The 26,055-nt window shown below is 37.5% G+C and overlaps 1 protein-coding gene across 4 annotated transcripts in view; it reads right to left on the bottom strand.

Moving 5' to 3' along the window:
* Nucleotides 1-8,408: 8,408 nt before the first annotated feature.
* Nucleotides 8,409-26,055, bottom strand: part of YLPM1 (YLP motif containing 1) — a 37,320-nt gene continuing 19,673 nt past the window's right edge. The window contains exons 8-21 of one of the 4 annotated variants that reach the window (XM_031593879.2): nucleotides 25,841-25,933; nucleotides 25,263-25,437; nucleotides 24,973-25,118; nucleotides 24,464-24,651; nucleotides 23,799-23,861; nucleotides 23,328-23,447; nucleotides 22,775-22,951; nucleotides 22,461-22,544; nucleotides 22,126-22,209; nucleotides 21,339-21,425; nucleotides 18,323-18,374; nucleotides 13,187-13,317; nucleotides 10,658-10,837; nucleotides 8,409-10,297 (exon numbers count right to left, since the gene is read on the bottom strand). In XM_031593879.2, coding sequence (XP_031449739.2) covers nucleotides 10,691-10,837; nucleotides 13,187-13,317; nucleotides 18,323-18,374; nucleotides 21,339-21,425; nucleotides 22,126-22,209; nucleotides 22,461-22,544; nucleotides 22,775-22,951; nucleotides 23,328-23,447; nucleotides 23,799-23,861; nucleotides 24,464-24,651; nucleotides 24,973-25,118; nucleotides 25,263-25,437; nucleotides 25,841-25,933 — 1,547 coding nt within the window. In that variant the 3' untranslated portion in view covers nucleotides 8,409-10,297; nucleotides 10,658-10,690. Of the gene's footprint in view, nucleotides 10,298-10,657; nucleotides 10,838-13,186; nucleotides 13,318-18,322; nucleotides 18,375-21,338; nucleotides 21,426-22,125; nucleotides 22,210-22,460; nucleotides 22,545-22,774; nucleotides 22,952-23,327; nucleotides 23,448-23,798; nucleotides 23,862-24,463; nucleotides 24,652-24,972; nucleotides 25,119-25,262; nucleotides 25,438-25,840; nucleotides 25,934-26,055 lie in introns of those variants that run through there. The other 3 variants (XM_031593880.2, XM_031593882.2, XM_031593881.2) reach the window with 3 other exon arrangements.

Genomic DNA, 26,055 nt, shown 5'->3' with positions numbered 1-26,055 from the left:
CCACTTGAAGGGCACAAACGGCTGCTGCAACTGAGAACAGACAGCTCTGATGTGAGCAGGACCTAGCAGAGCAGCATCGGGGAGCTGGAAACACCATCTTGGCGAGTAGCTGTCCAAGGCTCTTGCCTTTCTGAGCCAAAGCGGGGATGTTTGATTGGTGATGAATGTTCTGTTTCAGGAACATCATGGCATTTTTATTATTAATTGAAAGTAAAGGAGTGACAACAGTGTACTCACCCACAGGGCAGCACTTAACTGGAGATCTGTGTCACATGTGTGAACACATTCTGTCCTGCAGTGTAATTAGGATTCTGGCAGCAGTGCTTTCTGTGCTTGAATTAGGATCCCAGTTGGGAAATCAAATCCTTGAAGATGGTGGGTTTACTTAGGAAGATGCTGCATTTCAAGTTTAGAAGGAATCATCTCACTCCAGAGGGAATTCTCTCTGAAGAAGTATTTCTGAGCAGCTACAAGGAAGACTGTCAAGAATCACAGGCCAACAGATGTGGGACTATCCCAAACACAATTCTCAAGATCTGTTTCTCAACACGTGTTGAACATGAAGGCCTCAGTCAGTAGCCTGCCTGTTACCATCGTGAGGTCTTCCTTCTCCAGAACCACTACATGCCCTGCTGCATCAGTCACAGCCACGCACCAGGCTCAAGAGCTGTTCATCTGAGCCCTCTGCAGTTGTTGTTGCCTGGAAGCCAATGGCAGCAGCAGTCTTTGCAGAGCAACTCCTCTCTTTGCAAGCGATGCTGGAGCCAGCGTGAAAAGCATTCCATGTGAGGACGGCACCAACATCACCTGAGAACAGCATGTAATGTCCCAGAAGTGTGTTCTGAGTATTCACTGGCCCTTACACAGTCCCCATGACACGCTGGGTTTTGATAGTTGAGCAGTTTGCAAAACTCAGTTCACCATCTCTCAGATCTTTTCTCAATAAGTCTTCTGGTGCCGGCTCAATTGCCTCTACTCAGTACATTACTGAGTGGTCATGTCTTTGAAAGCATTAAGTGGCTTCTTCCACTGCAAAAAGACCACAGAGTTAAGAGCCCCACACACAAAACACGACACACATTGAAGGTTAAAGCTGAGAAAGGATTTTTGGACATAAAAAAATAGCATCAGTTAAGAGAGCTGGGGAGAGGAAGGCGGGGAAGATACATAAATGCAAGTGCTGTAGGTGTAACTGATATCATATAGGTGTAAAACAAATCCAAAGTAATGGAGTTGTGACAAGGCAACTGCGGCATTACTAAAAATCAGGTCCCACATACAGAAGACCTGCATACAAGAGTCCTAAATCCTAAAGGAGCACTGAGAGTAACAGGGAGAAAGGTTTTGTGCAGAAATCTCTTCAAAATCTGTTTTCCCTATGAAGGATTTAAATAGGACTGTAGCATTTAGAAAATTCTCTGCCACAACAATGCAATTCTGTGCCTCTGAGATGTAGTGCACAAACAAACAGTACCAACCATTACGACCACAGCACAACTTCAGATATGCAGTATGCCCCAGCCAACTGCTACGCTTCTCTCCAGTATCACCAGAAGTAGCATTTTTAATATGATTTTCAAAATCTTTGTCTTCTTTTTCACACAGTCAGAAAAAAAAAAAAAAAGAGAGAGGAATCTGACACAGAATGCTGAATTCCAGCTCTTAATTTTTCATGTCTTACTGCCCTGTGATTTCCAGAATTCCCTACAACACTGACTGCTCTTGGTTTTGCTGTTATCTCACACCAACTTTGCCAGGGAAGATGCTGACTATGTGCCTATTTGTACAATATTTTAATAACTTTACTTCAAACTCAATGCAGTTTTAGTTTAGAGGCTTTCCTTTTTCACAAGTAGTGTATCAAAAGAAGGGAACGATGAAACAAGCACTATTTAAAAAGAAGAAAGCAACCTACATATTGCAAAAAGCTAACGAAGTTCCACAGAACAGACTCCATTTGTACATTCTGTTGTCTTGAACTCGATTCTCTGCAGGTCTATAGGAGTGCCACAAAGAGCATGGGGTGGGTCAAACACAGCAGACTGAAACTTGAAAAACAACAGTGGGAAGGTGATGGAGGCCCAGCCCTGCTGCACTGGATTAATCCAGCTGGAAAACTGAATGTAAAGACAACTGGTTTCAGCATCACACTTTTATTTAAGTTTTATATGACATACAAATGAGCTGGATCATACACTTGATCATGACTTGTAGAAAAATGCAGAATATATAGAAAATAACGATAACAAATCTAACTGGACATAAGGAGAGAGGCACACCGCTCATCTCTCCTGAACATCTACATTCACTAGTGTCTTTTGCTGTTGAGAAGAGACTTTCTTCATCTTGATGCACACAGACAAAGACAAACTAAGATAGAAGAAATCCCCAAACAGTCCACAGAAGGAAAATAAAAGCTGCAAGAAATAAATGACACATCTTAGAAAAAATAAATCTCTTAAACTGGAAGAATTCATATCCTAAAGCCTCAATCCAAAGGATTCATCTGAATAAGAGACTGATTCAGATCTAACTGCATAAAGAATATTTTCCAAGGGAACGGCCCTTATAACCAAGCTGCCTGTGGCTAAGAACACCTTGATGAAACACTCCTGCATCAACTCCGGACTAAACACCAACTGTGCAGATTTACAAATAACATCTATTTCGGAAGCTCTGTGTGATTAGGCATGGTGCACAGCTGTCCATGGAAACAACATAGCACATGTACTCGTTTACAGAATTTATCATCAGAAAAATTTTAGATACAGAGAAAAAATGTCTGAATAAAGAGAACTTCTGCAATACTCTGAGAGGAATGACAGTCTCTGGGAAACCATGCAAGCATAGCAGACACTACTAAAGAACTTCTCTCCAGAACTCAGACTGCACCTGGATGCTACTGGATTAGAAATGCAGTGGGTGGAGCAATTGAATTCCATCTTAAAAGCCACAAGACTAGGAATTAGCTGCAGAACAATAGAAACCATCAAAGAACACGAAGCGTCAATGTGGATGGGCAGTGTTTTCAGATTTAGCAAAACAAATATCTTGCCAGTTAACTTCTGAATGCAGCACATTATAAAACCAGCTTAGACATAAAAGAGTGTAAAACCACAGCATTGAGATGACCTTCCACAGCCCAGTACCAGACACAACTGACGGAGGTGGGCTGGAGAAACAATCACTGAGAGTCACAGGCTTCATCAATTCCCCAAAATGAACCAGAGCCAAACAGTCACTTCTGGCTTTACTGAGGCAAGCCTAGCTTTTTAACCAGATCTTTGGCTTATTTTCAAGTAGGAGGTAGCTGCACAGTGCCAGCACATTGCCCCCAGCACAGCATACTCACCATGACTCGCCCCTACAGATTTGTCAACAAACAGATCAAAGGGCCTCTGAACCATCTTCTCAAATGGCATCTGAAGCACATATGTGGCAACGAGGCAGTAGCAGTCAGCCTTGTAAGACTGAGGAAGCTTATACCCAAAGTTTCTTTAGGGCCATCCCTTCAGCTTTATAGCAGATAGTTGCTGCCTGCTAGGAGAAGGGAAGGGAGATACAAACCTTTATATTCCTAGAAGAGGAATAAGGAGATTGTAAACCCCTTGGAAAAGGGTATTCACATTCCTCAGCAAGGAAGTGCCTACTGCAAAAATGTGCACTACATATATCATATGTTGTGCATTTCAATCGAAGCTGTCCATGTCAATGTTTCAAGTATTTCCCTGAGGCAGATCCTTGTCTCAAGCTCAATCTCTGATTGATGTGAAGTTCTGTGCTTAGGTAAACAGATAAGCAGAGCTCTTCTTCACCAACTCCACAGAAATAGCTTGTTCTTGTCCACACGTGAGTATCCTATGGTGATGCTTTTAAAAATGAATGTTTTTACGCTTACAGGTGATACAATGCCCTTGTAGCCTCAACAGAAAATGCAGTTAATTCATGTGCTGCTTTTGTGTGGAGTAACTGCAGGTGAGTATTGGTCTTTCAGCTCTTGCAAAGGAAGTTGTCTCAAACATAAAATAAGAACATAACATTTTGTTCATTATATACATCATATTTTATCTTGAAATTGGGTCAGAAGTGACACTTCTGTGCTGTAGTTTGGATATTCATCCTTTTTTTTCTTCATTCCAAGGAATATTTTTTTTCTTTGTTCCAAGAGGAAAGAAATGAAAGATTCAGTTAGAAATCTTGAAAGATTTCAAAACAAAATTATTTATTGCTACAGTATACTTAGACTCCACAAACCAAATGCAGCTACTAGCAAGTTAAATCCCAATTTTCCTTAGATGTCAGGAGTTGTCAAGTTTTGGCAGGATATAAAAAGATAATTTCATTTCAATACCTCTCATTTAGGTAGAATGAAGATCTCGTTCCATTTTTATGCAGCATGTAGCTTTAATGTGCAATGTTTAACCACTGAGGTTTTTTTCCATGGAAAAGTGCTGGCTTTTTCATGAAGTAGAAGTTAATACTTTAAGATTGTAGTGGGCAATACGAAACCACAAAAATAAAGTGATGGTGGAAAGAATTTCAGACTTACGTTTTCTCTCCAATTAAACGCTAACATGAAAACAAAGTTTTAGTGCCATCTGGCTGCCATTACCTGAAAATTTCAGTTTCTGTGAGATTCAAACAGAAGAGTACAATGATATCTATCAGATAAGTTAATTTGTCCACATCTTCTTCAAATAAAAGGATTTGGCAACTTGAGTTCAAAGGAAGTGGAAAAGCAAACACCTCAAAGAACACCAGAAATCTGATCACTTGTACAGGAGTTCTCAGCATTCACAATGAATGATAAATTGAAACAGTGTAGATGCCCTTCATTAAGGCTATGTTTTCTGTGCTTTGAACAGCAATATAGTATATTCAGAAGAAAGAAGCTACAAGAGAAAAGGCTTCCACCTGGATCAGCAACAGTGGTCAAGAAAACCGTTCTTGCTGTTTATGTGATACGAAAACTTAATAAAAAGATAATTTTTAAATGCTGCTTTGGATATCTTGCCTTCCACATAGCATGTAGTCACTGTCTGTGTTACCTACCTGTTAAAACACTTCCCCCCAAGAAACACTGCACTTACAATTTCCCTCTAAACAAGGCAACGATTTCAAGAACTGTTAAACTGAAGGGGTCTCCATGTATTCCTGAGACGATTAAGTGTTCAAACAGAGCAACTTCAGGCATGAATATGGGGCTTACACCGGATAGTTTGCATGCCATCCAAATAAAGCATGTCAGAAACTTCCTGTGTAAAGCTGAACATCCATGTATATGTTCTTATCCCAACCGGCTGAGGAAACAAACATAGTCCCTGTGCACAAATACAAGGGAAGCAATATGGAGAAAGACTTGAATGATTCCAATTCTAAAATACAAACCCCAGAGAAAGGTCTAGAGATTCCACGCGAGTCTTTCATGAGTTAGAAAAATACAAGGAAAAAAACATTCCATCCAGACAGCTTTAAGGATTTTCATTTTAAATTCTAAATCCTAAAATTCAAATTGATCAGAGACTCCTGACTAGAAATCTAATCAATTACTTCAAAACACTTTTAGTTATCTCTGAATTTCCAGAAATTCTCTGTACTTCGTGTGTGTGTGGCAACAGTACTACTTATGCTTACCTCATTTAAGTAAAACCATGAACAGAAGAGTGTATTCTGCTCCCAAACATCATCAACCAGCTAAAAAGTGATAATCCACCTCAAATACAGTCATTAGCAATTCTCCAGCCTACATACATCATGAAGGTCTAAGGTTCCAGGCTGCAGATCCAATACTACAGAAATTTAGAAGTGGTAGAAAGATTTCACACTCACTAGAAAAATCCAGCAGCAAGAGTGAAACAAAAGAATTTCACTGTGAAAAAGAAAGAGATCGATGATCTTGAACATATATCAGAAAACTTATGTGGAAAAGTTGCAAGAAGGATGATATGGACTCTCATATGTAGGAACGTATGAGCAAAAGAGAAATCTACTTTGAGTCAAAGGAATGCATCTACTTTGATCTAATCTACTTTGAGTCAAATTTTATGAGTAATGAAGATTGAATTATAGGCTCAAAATAAAGAGAATTGCGCCATTCATATTTTACATTCTAAGGAATTTCTCTCTCTTCTCATTTTTACTACAAGACAACCAACTTAAATTAGTGTTTCATGACACTTTAAGAACTTGAATTTCTTGTCATCCACTTACAGTTCATGCTGCAGGCATGCAGAGCTCAATTTAAATGGCCATCTGTGTTCCTCAAACACTTTATCTCAGAGTATGCAGGTTGTATTGGTGCAGTTTGACCCCAAACTGTCCACGGATCAAGTGAAGTATTGCAACTTGGTTTCCCAAAAGTAATCTGGGAAACAATAAATAATGAAGAGAAGTGTAATAAAAAGAACACCACATCACCAGCATTTGACTTCGAGGATGCAGACCAGGCGCATTTGCCACGCAAAAAGACTCTCAGTACTGCTTCTCTTTTCCAGTAAACATACACTGGGTTACAACACTCCAAGAGAGATGTTGAGTTTCAGCCCAGTTGATTCAGTTAGCAGCTGGCAGAATTATTAGGAATTTCAAAGCAAAAAGTTCCATTTGTGTTCATCCCAGATCAACCATTTTTTCATGTCCTGAAGTTTGTTCAATATTGTGTTTCCATAATTTCATGGCAGTACTATTAATAAAGTTGCACAATCGGCTATGGGAAATTGAGTCCAAAGGGCATGTAACAATTCATGATAGCCACAATAAATAAATGGATTTATATTGGCAAATAATACCTTCCTTATGCTAACAATGAAGTTGTTTAGGTGGCAACATGCTGTTCTACAGGCTGAATTACTTCATTTCTTTGAAAAGGAATCCCACAGTGTTCCAGAGATGTTCTCAAATTGGAAAAAAAACAGATTTCAGCTTGAGGTCTTGTTCTTCTAATTTCAAAGCACACTAACCAAGGAGACCATTCTTCTGCTGGAAGTATCTTTTCCAATGTAAATTACAAATCGTTATTCTTCATAATAAAAAGGAAGATAGTTAATCATCATAGTTAATCTTCATAACCAAAAGGAAGACAGTTAAGGCGATACTTTAAAAAACAGATATTAACAATAACATATTGTTTACAAACAGACAGGCAAGAAAAGCATAGATCCAACTTGTACCAACTGCCAGCTCTTCCCTCGTAAAGATAGGAACTAATAATGCAAGGTTGGTTGTCTATGTTGATGCAAACATTTAAGAGACAACCATGAAATTTCCAAAAGTGATGTAGTAGTATATGGTGGATTTTTACTCTTGCATACCATAGTCAGGCCAATATGCTTAATGAGCAATCCTAGAGTAAAACACACAAGATGGCTAAAGATGACAACTAAGCTCTATCAATATACTCACATCATGACTTAGGTTGCAAGTTCCCTTGTAAAAAGCCCATTTATTCCTTCCATAAGGTAGGTAGTTCCAATATTCTTAACAAAGCAGATAATATTGAGAAAAACTGAAGTGCCATAAGAAATTGTAAATCCCAGCAAACACTCTTTAAACAGTCAACTTTGCTTGAGAGCTCAATTCTGCAGTTTCTACAAATGACCTTGTGCAAGGTTGTATTTTCAGACGTGCTGTGCTAGACAGAAACAGTCCAATTTGAAGTTAACACAATTGCATGCATGGTTCAAGATGGATCATTATTTAGAAGCACTAAACGCAAATTTTCCTATTTAGCCAACAATGAAAGTAGGCATTTTTTTCTGGTCAGTGCAGTGAGAGATTCTAATGCCAGTATCAGAGAGCAGATGAAAAACAACTAAATCACAATCGAGCCTTCCTGGATTCTATAGCAAAGGTTTTTCCAGACAAAAAAGAAAGCACTGATCATAAGCTCTGACAACTATAAACCTAGTTGGACAGTCCCATGTTTTTCTCAGTTCTGCCAGCAGCAGACAAATTTCTCATTTTTGTTTAATTTCTTCATTCAACAAAGAACCAGAGTACGTGGAATCAGTTACAGGGTGCAATTCTGGTGTTATTTTCTTTGAGAGCCACTTAGCATAAAGCAGATAGAAAACTGACTTGCTAAACATTCAAACCGGATGAAACAGATGGCAAAGATCACTTAATGAGTTCTATGTGGCATGGCAATGGAAAATGCAGAACTTCACGGAGCCAGGAAAAACAATGGCAACAGCTTCCAAGATGTTTTCATAGACGAAACTCTGACCTAAATTTGAGAATTTATACATTTTTTTCTTTCTTATCAGAATAAAGCATAACTTTAATATGCAACCTCTATTTAATTGCGATCACCATAGAAAAAAATCAGCACGATCCCTTTGAGTGTTATCAGCTGAAATACTTTTCAAAATCGTTAAAAGTAGTAAATACTTTTAACTAAATATTATTTAGCTTGGAAGGAAACTGTTAGACAGGACCTGGTTTAGGTTTACCATCAGAAATACAGAGAAAACAGTAACTGAAGTCAAGAAAAAAACATCAAATTGTAACAGCAGAGTGTCACAAGAACTCTAGTTTTGCTACAGAGTACTTACAGTAGGTTGAAAACCATTTGACGTGTACTTGAGAGAGAAGCTTCTCTGGTGCTGGATTTTCACAGTAATACACAGTCTACTACCTTTTGCCAACTATAGGTTTTCCCTTGTCAACAATTCTCAATCAGAATTCAAAGAACACTTGACAACATTTAGAAAGGGAGCATATACGCTACATCATAGTGTACATATAGAAAAAGAGCACAGTCTTCATGTTCCGTTTTTGTATTCAGGAAGCTTGATTTTCTTGTATTAAAAACATTCAGGGCATAATGCAAGTTCATACACTCATGCACTTTTTTCCAAAGAGGTTTCAATCATACAACACAGACAAAGTTGATAAATGCCCAATAAACTGAATCATTAGAATGGCAAATGGAATCACCCTTAAGCATCACTTGCTCTTCTTAATGGCATAAACTACTGCCACAGCAGAAACAGCTGATTTCCCAACATAGAAAAAAAACGCAATATGATTGCTCAGCAGTGCAACAAAGAGGAGCAAAGAAGGAAATTCTGGACTCTGTTAGCATCCCTCAAAAAGATTAGGAGAAAGATTTCAATTCACCACTAGAATAACAATTATTTTCAGATTTAAACACCTTGACTGGTTATGACGTTGTTAACACAAGGTATTTCCTTCAAAACTTGAGTGGACAAAACAAAGTTTTCACCAGCAAACGTGTGATACTGTGCAGAAGTGGTACGCCGCCAGCTATGAAGAAATTTTATCAGTTTTAGTACTGTGGAGTATTGTTTTTTCTTTTTCAGCAAGTTAAACATTTATTAAAAGAATAGAAGGTTATAATATTTGGTCTTTGTTGCTTCTTTTACAGAAATTCCTCTATAAGACAGTAGACTTACGAATGGAGTGAAAAAACCCTGGTAAGGAACAGCATTCCCTCAAAGGTACAGAAAGACCAGAATAAATTTTCTAGGCTGCTCTCCACAGAACTCTGTAGTACCTGTTCTCAAGTTCAGCATTAAATAGATGTTCTTCATACATTACTACTTGGAGTATTTCAGAGCCATCCGAAACAGTTTATACTCACGTAGTAATGGAAATTTGACATAGCAGACAAACTAGGATCCAGAAAATGATCATCTCCACTTTCCATGGAGAAAGAGTATGGTGTAATTTCTAAGGCCAGCAAAAGTTGAGGCCTTACTAGAGCTGTCTATGAGAAGAAGAGCGGGTGATCAACCTAGAAGACAGGACACATTCCAGAATACGAGCACAGCACCTCTTCCAGGTATGGACAGTTCTGAGTACTGTCAACATGTGAAGACACAGACCACATTAAAAGGTGAAACAAAATCCATGCTATATGGTCCACCAAGAACACAGAGTTTATAGTGAAATTTATTGTTCTGCTTCCTAATACAATAAGCTACAAGGTACATACAGTATAAAACGAGAACAGCAACAAAGCAAAGGTGGTAAAACATTCTGTGACAGTACAGTGGAGGTAACATCTGTCTAATCCTTCCACTTTATCCCACTAAGAGCAGCTAAAACTACTGGCCCTCCCCCTCCCTCCCCTCCAAAAAATATTAAAAAGTAAACTGTTTCTCTCATTTAGGAGCAGTGGGATTATTTTTTTTTGGAGGGCACTGGGTATTTGCCAACATCTCAAAAAACTGCTGAAACTAAAATAACAAATGAAAACAGTGAAGGTGGGAGTGACATGACCCATGCAAGATGTTCATGACACCTTGGTTCACATCTCCTCAGAGCAAGTGGCCTGCAAAGAAAGGAAAAGTTTGTTACATCAAGTAAAACAGCAACTAAAATGGACAGTTAAGATATAGCAAGCAAAATCTGAACTAGATAGGACTGGACACAGAGCTGAACTATTCTTACAGAGTTGCAACTATTCCTGTTAGCAGGTTTTGGTGACTGAGTGCTGACAATCTTTCTCCTTTAAGTTTTATATGCTGTACAGAAGAATGTACACTGAAAGCACACAGCTGACACCTACTATGTCGAATAATCTTGTCTGGAAGAACTCTAACAGTGACATGACCTGGAACCTCAACACTTTAAAAACAAACCAACCAATACACATCAAGGCCATAGACATGCAAGATGACCAAATACATACCTTAAAGGCACAAAATTCCACTTAACCACTTTTTCATATATACTTGGTGCGGTTGAGGGCTCTTTCTGCAAGATGACCACTTTCATCTGTTATCTTCTCCCAATCTGTTTGTCCAACAACAAAACCAATGGCTCTTTTCCTGTCTGCATCTTTCTTTTCTTCTAGGTCCGCCCACCGCACCTAAGGAGAACATACTGTCAGTAGGATACTCCCTTTAAAAACTTCTGAGACATATCTCAGCTTCCTTCCCATTGCAGATGAGTATGAGAATTTGAATGTTCACTTCGTTTAATACCAACAGATACCTATTAATTTGTTTTCTGATGAGTAAAGACAGAAGTTACGCTATTTTTAATTGAATATCCCAAATGCACCATGAAGTAGAAAAAAGGTATGGATGATTAGCATTTCCCATTTCACTGCTGTAATTCTGAGAGCTGAAAAATCACTACAACTATTTTTCTATTTAACACAACACTTTCTTCAGGAAGAATCGAAGATCAGTTTAGTGCCCCTGTTTCTGTACAACCTGTCTTTTGACAGCACAGTGAAAACATTGAGAAGGCTACAAACTACAGGAAGACAGCGTAAAGAGCAACTCAGTAATGAATGACTGAATGAGAGACCGCTTTCTTCTCTGTCTTCTGTGGTAGTTTTTTCCCACTAAAAAACTTCTTCATACATTTTGTTGTCTCTCATCTTTACAGTTGCATCTATTGCCTCTGTGGCTCTTCACAGTCATGCAGATCACCTGCGCTCATCCTGTTCAAATACATACAGTCATTCCCTCACCCACAAAACCAGATAACTGGTAAAGGGGAGCACAGCAGCAGGGATGGAGGAAGGAGATGATGAACAGTTGTAGTTCAGACACTCAACAGCAACACACTATTGTAGAATGAGAAAAACAGCAGCTGAGGGACGCCTCCCTGACATCTTCAATGCCCTCATTTGGACAGGTCTGTTACTTCAGGACATACTCTTAACATCCTTCTGCCAGCACCCCCCTATTCAACATCTACCTGAATTTCCTCAGATATTCATACTGAGAAGCAATGTCTGCTTTATTTAACCACCACTTCTCCTCTGCAAATGTCTTAGTAACTCCATTTCTCTCACACACACTGTGCAGTATTACCTACATTTTCTAGTTGACCTTACAAAATAATATAGAAAACTCAAACATGAATATTTAGCTCAAATTACTTTTAGTAGTAAAAACAAATGAACTGCGTTTCTGATCAGCTCATTCACTAAATAATAAGAATGATGCCATAAAGACCAACATTATTTAAATCAGCTTCAACTTCTTAGATCCAAATTCGACTGTGTCCTGTACAAGATACACAATTCCTTGTCAGTTTTAATATAGAACTAGCTGTAACAGATATTTCTAAGAGTTTTGAATACATACATCATTCTTTCTCCCTCCCTTCCTTTCTTTACATTTTTATTAAAGTTAACATAATAATCTTGATACACTCTTACCCTCACGTTTTGTTTTATGCAGATTACTACTATGTATGTTTACAGTGGATAGACATGGAAATCCAGGCAGTTGAACGTATGTTTGAACATAATGTCTGCAGCAGAAATGGTGAGCTGGAAAGCATATGCGATTCTGCGATCTGTAACTGGCAGTAAATGTGCTTCTTCACATATAGCATTGTTTGTATGGGTACAAACGACATCATCCTTTTGCTTTTAAGCAAAAACAGCAATCAAACTTCCAAAGATTAGTTTACAGTTATTGACATTGGCTATGCTTTGAATACAAGCTTGTGTATTCTTTTTTCCACCCAAGTAATGGTAGTTCTGACAATAAATCTAAGATTTAAGAGTACAGGACAATACTAATGTGCTATCCGCACAAAATGGTAAGTTTTAGTATGTTGTAACCAGTCAGACTTTAAGATGGAACTCTGAAAGTAAAAGTTTTTCTTTCTATTTTGGAAAACAAACAAACAAAAACTCTTTCATCTTCCACCATGTAAGGTGTGTGCAGGAGGTAACTTCTACAAGATCTAACCAATATGACACCTACAACAGTTGGCAGTTTTTTCCTCAGCTGACCCTTTTTGAAAATAAGAACAGTGCACTGTTTCTCTCCCTACTTATTATAAAACCTATCAGAAAGGTAGTTTAATAAAATAATCATAATCTTATCTTAGAATACAACGCATTCCATAAAATCTCATCACAAAGCATATTGCATAAGTAAAGAACTCTAAAGGCTCCTCTGAAACAAAGTATGTCTCCTACCTCACTATGAACTGGGACATGACTACATCCCTCATAGCCATGCCACGAATAGTTAACCTTCACTACCTACACCTCCTCACTTCATTACGCATAATCTGTAGAAAACACTACTCTCAAAAACATTCTCCTACAAAATTTAATGTAGCACTAGAATGAAAAGTGAGTCAAAATTGTTATGTCCATAGACACAGATTGACTTCACATGCATTCTTTTTCACAGAGATTGTTCAATGGTCATCTACAGAAAGTTATTTGAAAATGTATTACCCTCTTCTTTCCAGGTTCAGAAGCACGTGTATCATAGTCATCTGGAAGCTGCAGATAATCTTCCATTCTGCTGGCAATTGCTTCCCAGTCACGTTTCCTTTTAGTGCCAGTCCGCAAACCATCCAGCTTGTCTGAGAACAAACACAGAGCCTCAGAGTTAAAGGAGATTTTTTTTTTCTACTATTCACACAAACAAAGACGAAGATGGAAACAGTTTCAAAAGAATGAGCAGCAGAACTTGTACATCCAGTTGTCTTGACAGGTAGAATGATGAGAGTTGAAATAAACTAGAAGACTCAGCACAATTTTCAAGTTTTATTGAACTTTCACATTAACTGCGTGGCAACAACACTCAGTCTTATTATTTGCAGGAGGGAGAAAACTTGCTTTTTTGGGCATGTTCAGAGCATATAGAGTATGTCCTTACAGATACAACAGAGCCAGCCATAGCTCTTTAAGGAACTACAGATCCACTTGTTAGAACACAATACTAAAGCTGTAGCATCTTTCCCAGACTTGTGTCAACCATGGCATACATGCAATATCAAGGAATAGGTGATAATCATATAACTTAATGCGTCAAATACAATTTTTGAAATACCTTTTCTGCAGAACAAAAACTCCCCTTAAGCTCTGACCTCTCTTTTAGTTTTCCCCAAAGGAAAAACCACCCCCAAAACACACAAAAATGTCAGAATCTTTTGTTGCATGTCGTTCACAAATATCTGAGAAATATGATTGTCCAACTGTCAACATTTTCTTCTTTTTCTTACTGAATCAATAAAGGTATTAGGAAAAATGATTCTAAAATTTTGTTCCTCTTTGGATACTTATTTTCAGTGAAAAAACAACATCGTCCTGAAATTATACGGTAAACTGCTTTTAGAAAGGAGACAAAGAAATTACTCATTTCAAGATTATGAACAGTAAGACATGAAAACAAAACCTGGCTGCACAAGTCAAAGTAAATCCTAGTAGTACTTCTGTTGTTGTATGCTGCTGTTCTATAAACCAGCAACCAGTACATGAAGAAGAAATAATAAGCACGGTAGATGTATTCTGTGAACTATTCCAGTGATATCAGTAACATTGCTCAAAAGTCAGCGATGTAATTAAAATTACCCACAAAAGGCCTCTGAAATAAATCAAATACACAGCAGTATATTTTCTGGAGAGCAGATGATGTTCAAAAGTATGTATTTAAAGAAGATCAGTTCAGAGATGAGGTTGTTTTTTTTTTTTTACTTAATATAGGAGAGAGAAGGTGAGGCAATGGCGATGTGAACATGCTAGTAAAGTTTCAGTGCCATAAACTGGTGAAACAATTTCTCCCTCATACAACTCCACCCCATTTCCCTGCAACAGATACAGAATTTCTTCTAAGAAAACATTTTAATCCCCCTCTGCAAAAAAGAAAACTCTGTGCAGAATATTTCTATTTGTTACATGATATCTTGTTACGTGATTCACTTAAGATTCTTCTTTTGCTCTAAGTTAAATCTGCCAAATTTGAAGCTCAATCTCCACAGAAAGACGGTACTCCCTCTAGAAGACAAAATCAATTTACACAACATTCCTGTTACTCAGCACATAACGTCTTGCACTACTCCTTAGTATTACTCTCAGACTGATCTGTGTCGATCATTCACAGAATAAGGGTTTCCAGAAAAAAAAAGACATTCAAAAGGATAGCAAGAAACAGAGTGAGGAGCATTTAGGAATGTGAAGAACTGAGAGTTCAGGTGCTCTGTCCGTGTTTTATGTATAAGTCAGACACAATGTTTCTGGAAGACAATATGCTGTAATGCAAGTGTATCTCATTACCGCTGTGGAAGAGTTAGCTCTCCCAAGTCCCTGTTGCACATAGACAAATTGAAAACACTGCCAAGAAATGCGTAACTCATTACCAGAGTTCAAGAGACATTCAGAATATGACATCCCCCTCATTCCTTTTCGTTACTGCTACATGGAATTTATTTTGTTATCTCCTCCCATGTTTGAAGTTGCATTGCCTTTCCAGAGAGATCTGTTCCCATCCATACCATTGTGGTTCGTATGCAGCAGACACTCCAGGGTGATATGAAATGCCTACCACAAAACATTGCGTGGTTTTTTTTTTTTATTAAAAATACTTCCCTGAAAGTGAGACAAGGTGTCCTTTTGTAACAATGGTGCTTGTGAATATTTATGGTAGATGATTACCCAGTGTTAAACTGTCAAACAAATTCTTGTACCATTTCAATTTTAAAAACAGTGAAGCAGTAGCATTTTAAAATACCTACAGAACTTAAAAACTCACCTTGAGAATTTTAATAATAAGGTTTCCAGAAGTAAATTACTTACTTTGCTCCATGAAAAACTGAATTTATCAATTGAATAAATTTTTGCCATTCTTACATGAAAGCCACAATGCTTCAAGCAGAATGTTATTTGCATCCCAGAACAGATTTTACAATGGTATCAGAACTTCAGCTATAGCACAGCTTATTTCACCTTTCACAGAAGCTTGTCAACCCACACTTCAAAACAGGATTGCACTGAACACTTATAGTCAGGTTTTAAAAATTCCATTTCTGTGAGGGTAAGACCCTGTGCGTAGTACATGCTAAAACTGAAGTAGTACTGACTAGATTTTAAATTAAAAATGTGTTTGTGCAGTTATAACACATAGGGAAACAATACACCAGCACACAGTTAGCGGAATGCATCGTTCCTGCCAAAGTAAATGTAAGTGAAAGCAAGAGCTTGGGGCCAAACAGTATGAAGACTGGCACAATCAGCACTGCAGCTAAAAAAACTCAATCTTTTCAGACCTTTTCTGAGGCTTATCATGACCAGTAAGATCTTGCTGTGTTCGCACGTAACAGTGTCCATTCAGAAAGAAAACCAAAAGGCAAAATAAGACTTACAGTGTTGGTTTTGGATTCTGCACTAAATGACTTGTACAGACACATGCCTGCTGGGACTAAGGCAATACATCTAGTGGGCAGGCCAGCTCACAGGAAATAACCCAACTTTGGAACGACAAATGCATACCACACTTGGTGTGCCTTTCAGGAAATAATTTTAATAGGTCATCCATTAGAACGGGCCTGCAAGTTAATGGAATCATACTTACTTGTAGACTGCAAGTGCTTATAGAGCATACCCAGAGCTAGCAGCTCTCTGACCTTGCAGAGAGATTTTTCAAGAAACCCCAGCATTCATTACACGGGAGTTCAGGCTTTTAAAAAAAGTGCCTTACCTCTAATCTATAGTTCTACGTATTTGTAAATAGAAATCTGGGAGTTGCTACAAAAGTACAACTGCAAATAGGGATTTAATAGAAGGACCTTTGCAGCACCTGTATCTGTGACTTGTAGCCAGTTAAAGTTCAGTTTGTTAATTGAGCTCTGATTGCTCAAGGATTATTTCAACAATCTTGCAAGCAATTTATTTTAGAATATAACTAATGCTGCTGCTGCTCACTCCCAATTTTACATTTATGTTGAGACCATATAAAAATCCTCTTGCATTTAGCATTATAAAGTTTCCCCATGGAAAGAAAGTCAATGCAGTTCTCTGCTGCTATCTATTAGCAGTATTTGACCATGAGCAAGGAAAACTTTGATCTGTAAATTTCTGCTGCAGTCACAGTCCCCATGTTAATAAAAATCAAATGTAAAACTGTTTTAGGACATCCTTTGGACTTCCATCATACTAATTATATGCATGGAATGAGTTAAAGTTCACTGTATGCAGTATAAATCATCTGCTGCTACTATTCAGTGTTTACAGGACAGCCTTTGTCATTTAGAGCAACACAGCATATCAGAGCCTGGCATTCTTCAACAATGAGTAGAAGAAAAAAAAACATTAGAAACTTAAGACATAATCTTAAGATATCAAAATAATTAACTTTTAAACAAAGAACGCAGAAAAATCCTTAATTCTGTCTTCAAGTGCCTTGCTGTTTGACATGCTAGAACCACTGAGGCTCCTGTAGTTGTCTTGCAGGTGCCACAAAGCCCGTATATACCACAAATACTTATATCACTTAGAAAAGAGCACAGCAGCAAAAGAGATGATACAGCTTAGCAGTTAACAGCAACAGCTGAAAGGCTGCTTTACATGAGCCAGAACTTCCAGTGCTATTTCTGCTGTATAATGGTGATTTTGGTTACTGAGAAATAGTGATACACAGGGTTGTACCACATGTGCAGAAGTAGACATCAAAAATGTTAAGACATGCTGTATCCCATTCAGGTATTTGTTACTTCTCATAGATGTGACAAAATTGTAGCTTTATGCAGATTTCACTGATAAAATCTTGACTTAGTAACATTATTATTCATTGGAAAAAAAAAACAAAAAACAAAACCCATAGCTAAAAATTCCTTCCCAAAATTTACGTGTTCTATCACAGCCTTGGTGCCTGCATTTCAGCCCAAAGCTTGTTTTTGGTTTTGACAGAATTGCAGTGTTAGCACTTATGTATAATGCAGCCAGCAGTACTAATCCAAAGTGCAGTAAACATAGTGCCCTTGTACTCCTGGAAAGTGCATTCTGCATCCCTACTAAGAACTCTATTACTCCCCTGGAATTTGAAAAGTATAATGAACTTCTAAATTACTAGCACATAAATTTTTGAAAACATAATAGTACATATGGCATTTTTGTCCACACATGTCAGTTTTGGAAAGCAAGATGCAACTTCAATACAGTTTTACTTACTATGCTTGTATCCATGAAAGTAAGAAATTATTGATGACATTTAGGTTGAGAAAAACATACGCAGTATGAACAAGAATGTAGTGTAATGCAAAGAGAGTCTTTGCTTTTTGTAATATGGAGATGAATAAAGAACAGAAATATTGCTTGTTTTCAATTTTACAACCAAATACTTTCCTTGAACACATAAAGAACAGTTAATGAGTATATAAAATACTGATAGCTAGAAAGTCATAATTCCCTTGCCTCTGGCAGCAGAGAGCATTTCCTTTCTTCTGTATAAAGGCTTTTACAGTTTCAGACACTTGTAGGAAACCCAATACATTTATTTGTCTTTATTAGGGAGGCACAGTAAAAGTAAAAATTAAAGTTTCGCAAATATCATCAGATACCAACTATAAGAAACAGGAAAAAATAAATACCCACCTAGCTTTGCCTCAGAAGTGTCCATCTCCCATTTGCTTTTCGGAATGTAACCCTAAATCATACACAGAGAGAAGCTCGGAGGATTAGAGAGAGATACACATGCATATCACTTTTGAACTGGAAACAGCATTACAATGGGAGCTTAAGGTATTTCTTTTTGTAAGACACAACTCTTGTTATCAGATGAAGGAAACAAATTACTCAGTATTTCAGAACTTCTGCATCCACTTCCCTTTCAGCAATTTTAGCAGCCCTTGCACATCATTACAAGAATGCTGCTTCCAACATAGAACTCCAAACAAGTCTAACAGATAGCAAAGATGCTGTGTGCACTATTACTAGATTATATAATCCCAAGTGGCAAAGTTCCAGCAACACAATTTATCAGGCATTAAGAATATTCAAGGCTTTACAAATACAAATGCAAAAGTTACCTTAGTCACATACTTTAAAGAATGTATTTACTACACACAAGTTTCACTTAATCCTTTCAAATGAACATACTAAATTCTTTTATAAAAGCTCAGTCCACAACAAAACTACTTTCCTATTTTTAAGAAGTCAGCATCTGCTGAATCTCTGAGATTTAACTATTATTTTTCATTTAAAAATAACCCTCATCATATTTCAATGATTCCTTCCAAACACTCCTTCCTTACAAATAACGGCACCAAGTGTTTTATATGTAACTACCCTTAGCCAGTTTATTCCTTGCAAATGAACATGAGATCAAATTCAGCAAAAAGTATTTATTTTAGATATTTTCTTGTAATTTATTTTATACTCTTGGACAAATAAATTCTTATTAAGCAATACCTTATAACTCCTTTTAGCTGCTCATGTTTGGTATGAAACTACATATCTTTCTCTGCAATTGCATAAAAAGCCCATTGTAGCAAAACAGAACCCTTTCATTGTTTTCAGGGTTTTTAAGAGGGAAAAGAACCACTCTAGAAGATTTCAGCAAGAAAATAAACAATCCACAGAGCAGTTTTAATTTACTAACTTGTTCCCTGCTCTATTTATATGTTGTCTCCAGTGTGAACACACGCATATTAGTGAACGCTAGGAGTTATTAAATCAGAGTGCATCATCCCAGAGAGCTACACTGCTTTTGGTTACATTCAGCACTGCTTTTCCAAAATCCTCGGCAGATTTCTCTTCCATCAAGTATATCTCAGTGATTTGAGATCATCAGATTTCTGTATTTTAATGTTAATCGGGTCTGTAATTAATACAAACTAAAGTAGTTTGTGCTGCAGTATTTCATTGTGACAGAAAACATTCAGGCATGTATGTATATTTCTACTCTTAAGTCAAGTTGTGCATTAAAAGTTTCTCAGAAAAGTTACAGCATAACTGGAAGCCTGCAATGCAACATGTGATACACTGGTGAGAATGCTAAGTTAAATGCATCAGTAAATCATACCATCAAGCACAGAAAAGCAAGAATTGTCTGAATGCTTCAAACAACCCTAGAAGAATTGATAATAGCAACAGAAGAGTGACTTGGATGGTGTGAAATGCACTAATGTGTGCTGAATCTGTGTAGTATCCAAATCCTCAGATAGGATAGAAAAAGATTAAGACCAGATGGCAGATGGAGCTCCAGACCTCTCTTTTTCCACAGGATTAAGAGAAGTGCAGCAAAATGAACTGAAGAACCCTTATTGACTGTTCTCAAGCCAAATACAACGTGCTGTTCCTCCTTTCTGTCTGACATACCTTTCTGAGATTAGCCAGGTGACTCAACAGTAGAGATTACACACAGCAGATAATTCTTTGATATTTATCACCTCTCATGAATCTGAACAGAAGGCATACTTATATGTAGATTACTTTTAGTTATTAATAATTTGCATAATTTTCACCACCATGGTTTCTCCTTGTCTCATAAAGAAAAGGCCTATTCTTATAATGTACTGTGCAACAGGACACTCCCCAAAGCCCATAAACACACACACATATGTATATACACATTTCTCTCAAAAGCTAAAGACAACTTTCTTTTCTAGACATAACTTATTTCTGGGAAATGAGAAACTAGCAGCCATATTCTTGTAAACATGGATGCATCTTTAAAGACTTCTAACCACACCTTATGCAGTCTCATACTCTGTCAGAGAATAATTTAATTGAGAGAATGAATGAGCCATACTGCAAAAATACAAAAACAAAAACCAGATGCTCATTAAAATCCACTCTTCCTAAGTTTTGTTTTTCTTATCCTGGATTTCAAGTGTTTTCTAGACTGCTGCTCCTGAGGAAACGTGTATTCTGATCAAGAAAATGGACTCTCTTCATCTCAGCTTTTGCTTATTTCCTGTTTATTGGAATTTAACTGCTTGGCTGTGGGAACTAGGATTTGACACTTTCAACTTTTTGAGCCCTGATCAGTTGTCACTCCAAAACACACCAAGGAGTTACACTTGGAAGCCTTCTAAATACATACTCCAAAGAGTCAGACCACAGGGCAATTCTCTAACCTTCATTCTTCCAAAAGATCTCATCCCTCATCTTGGAAATACCTACTGACAAAGTCAGAGTACTTCGGCACAGAAAGTACTCTTCATAACTGTTATCACATACTGTGATAGTTGAGATGAGTTCTTTAAACACGTGAAAGGAAATAAGCTAATTGAGCCTTTGCATCTCTCCACTTGGTGTGATACTTAGATAATCTGGAAGAGAGCGCTACTTGGTGTGATACTTAGATAACCTGGAAGAGAGAGCTACAGTGTACTGCAATTTATAAACAAACGTCTGCAAGAGGCATGTTGCCATGTTACTCTGATAATGCTGTTTGTAGCATACACTTTAAGATGATTTTAAAACTTCAGTTAGGAATAACAGGATTTAACATTGAAGTTCTCTTAGAAATGTTTAAGGAAGAAATGACTAGAAATGTGTGTATTAAGATGGCACCACTAAGAATGGAAACGGGTTGGCATTTACAAGGCTCTCCCTCAGATACATTAACAAGCATTTTATTAGAGATGGCTGATGTGTCTCCTACCAGTTCACTCTCTTCTTCCTCTGTTGTATCCTTTTTGGCTTCTTCTTTCTGGTCTTCAATATTTGCATCAAAATCCTCCATCTCTACCTGTTACAAAGCACAAACACAAACTTAAAAGGATCTGCTTGGCTTCTAAGTCTTATCTTTTAAGCAGGGTAAGCTGAAGTTCAGATAGAAGAATAAAGATGTGATTAACGTAGTTGTTTATCTCTAGAGCTCCTGGTATGTCTCCCTAAGAAGGATGCAACAATACAGAAAGACAGCATATCGAAGATGCACATTATGACAAACTGTGAATGGGAGAATGGAAAGAAAAGGCAGCATATTTATACATTAAGTATAATCTGCTAAATGATATTTATCTACCTCTCTGCACATGTCTGGATTTCTCATAGCAGGGACCCAGAAAAGTTTGTTCTTTCTTCACTTATTCACTTACTGGATCCAAATAAGTTTTGATCCAGTAACCTGGAAATGTGCCAAGCTCTGAGAGAGCAAAAATACTCTTTAGTTGGTCCTAACAGTTGCAAAAGAACGAAGTGGTTTTAACTCTTCCTCAAAGATACATCAAGTCCGGGATCTAAAAAATGCCTCACAAAGTACCATGTGCATTTGTGTTTACATATTTGTTAAGGATAATGGAATACACTTGTCTGACAGCAATTTTGGCTTTCTACAGGGCCAACTGCACAATCTGCTGTGATCACATCTTTCTCTGCTTTATATTTTCAGAATAGTCACCATAGTCTCCGTAACTTGTCATTTTAACAAGCAGAGATATTCTTACCTCCTCAATAGCAGCATCTTGTAACAAAGAACGAATGTCCAGGCGCATCATGTGACGTGGTGCTGCCTCCCAGTGATCAGACATCTAAGAAAGAAAAACATAAAAATGAAGTACTTTCAAAAATGCAAGAAAGTCAAAGGAAAAAAAAAATCATAAGAAGATGAATCTGTTCTTATGCCATTTCAGTCAATCCCGTGAAATAACTACCAGCTCCTTTTAGAAGAAAGCTGTAGGAATTATGTAGACTAAAAGAAGCCAAGTTTTCCAACAACAGCAGAAGCAAAAATGCAACAAAACCTGTAATCAATCCTACAATTTCATATGTATACAATTACCCTGCTGATATCTTTTAGCTTGCGTCCATGAATATTCCTCTTGGAACAGGTCTGGTTATCTGCACTCATTTCAGCCAAGTATACCTAGAAAGAGGAAGACTGTATTAGATGCTGTATATTGATGCCATTAATCAATTTTCAGAGCTCTTTTTCTAACTGGTGATATAGGTCCTCTGTTGTACATTCTAAAAAAAGGAAATTTGTAATTGTAGACCACAGCAGTCTTCCTTAACGTGGGAAGGTCTTCGCATCCAAAAGTTCTGAAATACCAGCACACAAGTGATAGAAATTTCGAACAACTTTAAGACATTTACCTCAAAACCTTTGGTTTTTGCTGCACTCCAAAACTGCTCAAAATGTCTCACTCTATCATTGATAGCATCAAGGATAATGAAGGGGAAGAAGCCATCATCCAATGTCTTTTTGAAAGTTTTAAACATGCTGGTACGATAAGTCTCTTCCATATCAGCTTCATATTCATATTCCATCACCTGGTTTAATGACAAAGGCATTTAAGAATGAGGAAACTATTAAACTACTAATATTCAACTGCTGAATATCCTGACTGTGAAGTAAGAGGAAGTATGAGAAAGTCTTCTAAGTCAGCTTTCAATCACTCACCCATTCTGCCCTTAATTTATATTAGGTATAGTTATACTAGTCACATCAGGAGTTGTACACGATGATCCCTTCCACATGATGATGTCTTCCTTCCAACATAGGATATTTTATGATTCTATATTGACTTGTTTTTCAAAACAAGTCAGACCTTCACATTCTTTCAAAGTGACAGAAATTCTGATTGCTACTGTGTCGGGCCGCAATGTCTCACTTCTATGTCAAAATAAACAAATCAATTCAAAGTACCTTCTTTTTTACTTTTTTCCCTGTATCTGGGTCTCTCTCTTCCTTTTCTACCTCAGTGATGAAATAATCATCCAGGCTGAGCACCCTTGGTGCAGGTCCTCCACACTCTACTTCCTTATCCTAGGAAGAAAACAAAACAGAAAACATAACACTCTAAGGTACATATACAAATTTCATTGTTATGCAAGATCTTCAAAATGGTATTGGCAAACTGCAATTCCTGGCTCAAAATACAAAGAGAGCAGTATTCTTTACAATTGCTAATAATGGACAAGATTCACATTCTACATGAAGACATAGAACATAGAAGACACAGAAATAACAACAGACTGGAATTCTAGATTCTGATCTTGTCTCTTCCACCAAGTCTGATTTCATTGTTTACCTTGGTATATTGTACAAGACAGAAAGAGCAAATAAAGCACATGAAAGAGATAAGCAGCACTACATAGTGAGCAGTTGTTTACATACCCTGATGAGTTTTGCTACATGCGTCTTTCCACTGCCAGGCAACCCTCTCATGATGATTACAATCTGAAACAAAGATCGTGTAAGACACAGTAGGAGACTACTACATTTAACCATCTCATATTCAAAAAAATTCTTCTAGAAAATCATGTGCCCTGGACTCACCATTCTGCATATTACAAAGCAAAGCCAGTACCATGCTTCACTGCAAGGTTTTACAAACTGCAAGGTTATGATGCATGGAAGAAGTTCCACAGGAGTAATAATGTGATGTTAGCTTTCTCAGCTGGTATAAAACTGCTTACAATAAAATTAATTGAACAAATCTTGCAAACATGTTTTATAGGCTGGATCATGTTCTGATTTTTTTTTTTTTTTAAATTAGTGTACTGTCAACTCTGACTCTGGGTAAAGCCAAATCTTTCCTTTGATAAACCAAAAACCCAAGCAAAGATCTCAGAAGAATACAAAACATATTCATATTACTAACTAATAGGAATTACATATTAGTTCACTGAAGTCCTTAGGGTTATGCTACAACACTCTGGGTTCCAAAGAAACCAACAAAATTTAGAGTGTTTCCTCAAACATAGCCTTCTTCCCAACATATCTCATGAGCTTTTGGTCTGAATACATACTTCACAGAAACTGTTGCTATGCATACGCACCCTCTCTGGCCTGCTGTCTCGTCCTGGTGGCTTCAAAATATCATCTACATTTTTAGATTCTGGCTTTCTTTCCACTCGTGGAGGAGGTGGTGGCTGCCGGGGCATTGATGGAGCAGAAATAGGAATCCTTTCCTCAGGGAAATTTCTACGATCACCTTCAAATTCCAGTGATTGGACAGAAGAATTTTCTTAGTTAAGAAAAATTAAGAAGTTTTAATAGACTCTCATTGCTTTAGGATAAATTCACGGATATTTCCCCAAACCATTTCAAAGTTCTAATTTTGAAACTACTACTATCAAAGACATTTTTAACAGAGAATGTAACCGCTTTCCTGATCTCATCTCCACTGTGGAACAAAATTTTCTTACACTACCCAAATATGTTTTCATGAATTCTGTATTCTTAATGAAGAAATACTGAAAATCAATTGATCTTTTCCTAACTCCACATCTATTAATCTCTATTTCTCATAGTATATTAGCATGTCTTCAGGACTGAGAGACCATACCTCCAAACATGGACGGCCCATGATCATATGCTGGACGATCTGTCTTTCTTTCATATGGTGGTCTGTCAAATCCACCCCTCCTGGAGGAGGGATGGTCTTTCTTGTCACGGTAAGATGGAGTTCTTGAAGGCGCAGTAGGAAGAACCCTGCCAAAACAGAATTCTGTATTTTCCTAGAAGTTCTACCATGACTCCAGAGAGAAACAAGCATGTACCGCAGCAAAACGGACAGGCTGATACACAATATAGCTTGAATCATGCTGATTTCAGTAATGTTCCAAAACCACATACCTATCATCTCGGGGATGACGCTCTTTTTCAAATCTCTCTCGGTCATAGTCCACAGAACCACGCTCTCTGTGTAATTCCCGCTCTCTCTTGAAATCCCTGTGATCCACGTTTGAGTTGCCTTGACGCTCAAAATAGGGCTCACGGTCTCTTTCTCTGTTGTAACGACCAGGGTGCTCTGAAAAGAGAAATCCATGTAAATCCAAACTACTAAAACATACCCCAAATTAATTATTTTTAAAGGATAAACAAAAAACAAAAGTACAGGAGAAGCAGATAGAAATACATGATGCCAGAGCTAAAATGAACTTACTTAGCCACTGAACCTTTTCTCCAAACCCTGAAAGGCAACCAAATCAAGTAATCCTACTTAAAGGTAACAAAATAGGTCTTTAGAGTGGCTTGGTCATTAACTGTATTACTCCACTGGACAATATAAACTGTTATTTGAAGTGTCTTTGAAGCAAATAAAGCGGATTTGCTTAAAGCAGAAGTTACTTTGCTTAAAATACACTTCTAGTGCCTTACAACCTTGCCGAAGAGCTAACCAATGGTCTGAGAGGTAACCAAGCACTCCCTACCTTTTTGAAATGTTTGCCTCTCAGGTAGAGGTTCTGGACGCAGAGTTACTCTCTCCCCATATGGAATCTGTTCCACTTTACTGGTGGTTATATCTAGTTAGAAATAATCAGAAAACATTTTAGGTCTTAAAATACTCTTCCATTTCTTTTCCTCTGTCACGAAAAGCAATCAGTCAATAGTATTAGAAATAACTGAAATGACTTACCAAATTTCT

Source organism: Phasianus colchicus, chromosome 5 (genome assembly GCF_987193195.1).
Source record: "Phasianus colchicus chromosome 5, bPhaCol1.hap1.1, whole genome shotgun sequence".
Classification (NCBI taxonomy): domain Eukaryota; kingdom Metazoa; phylum Chordata; class Aves; order Galliformes; family Phasianidae; genus Phasianus; species Phasianus colchicus.
Note: the sequence above shows the minus strand (reverse complement) of the source record. Positions and strands in the feature narration are given on the sequence as shown.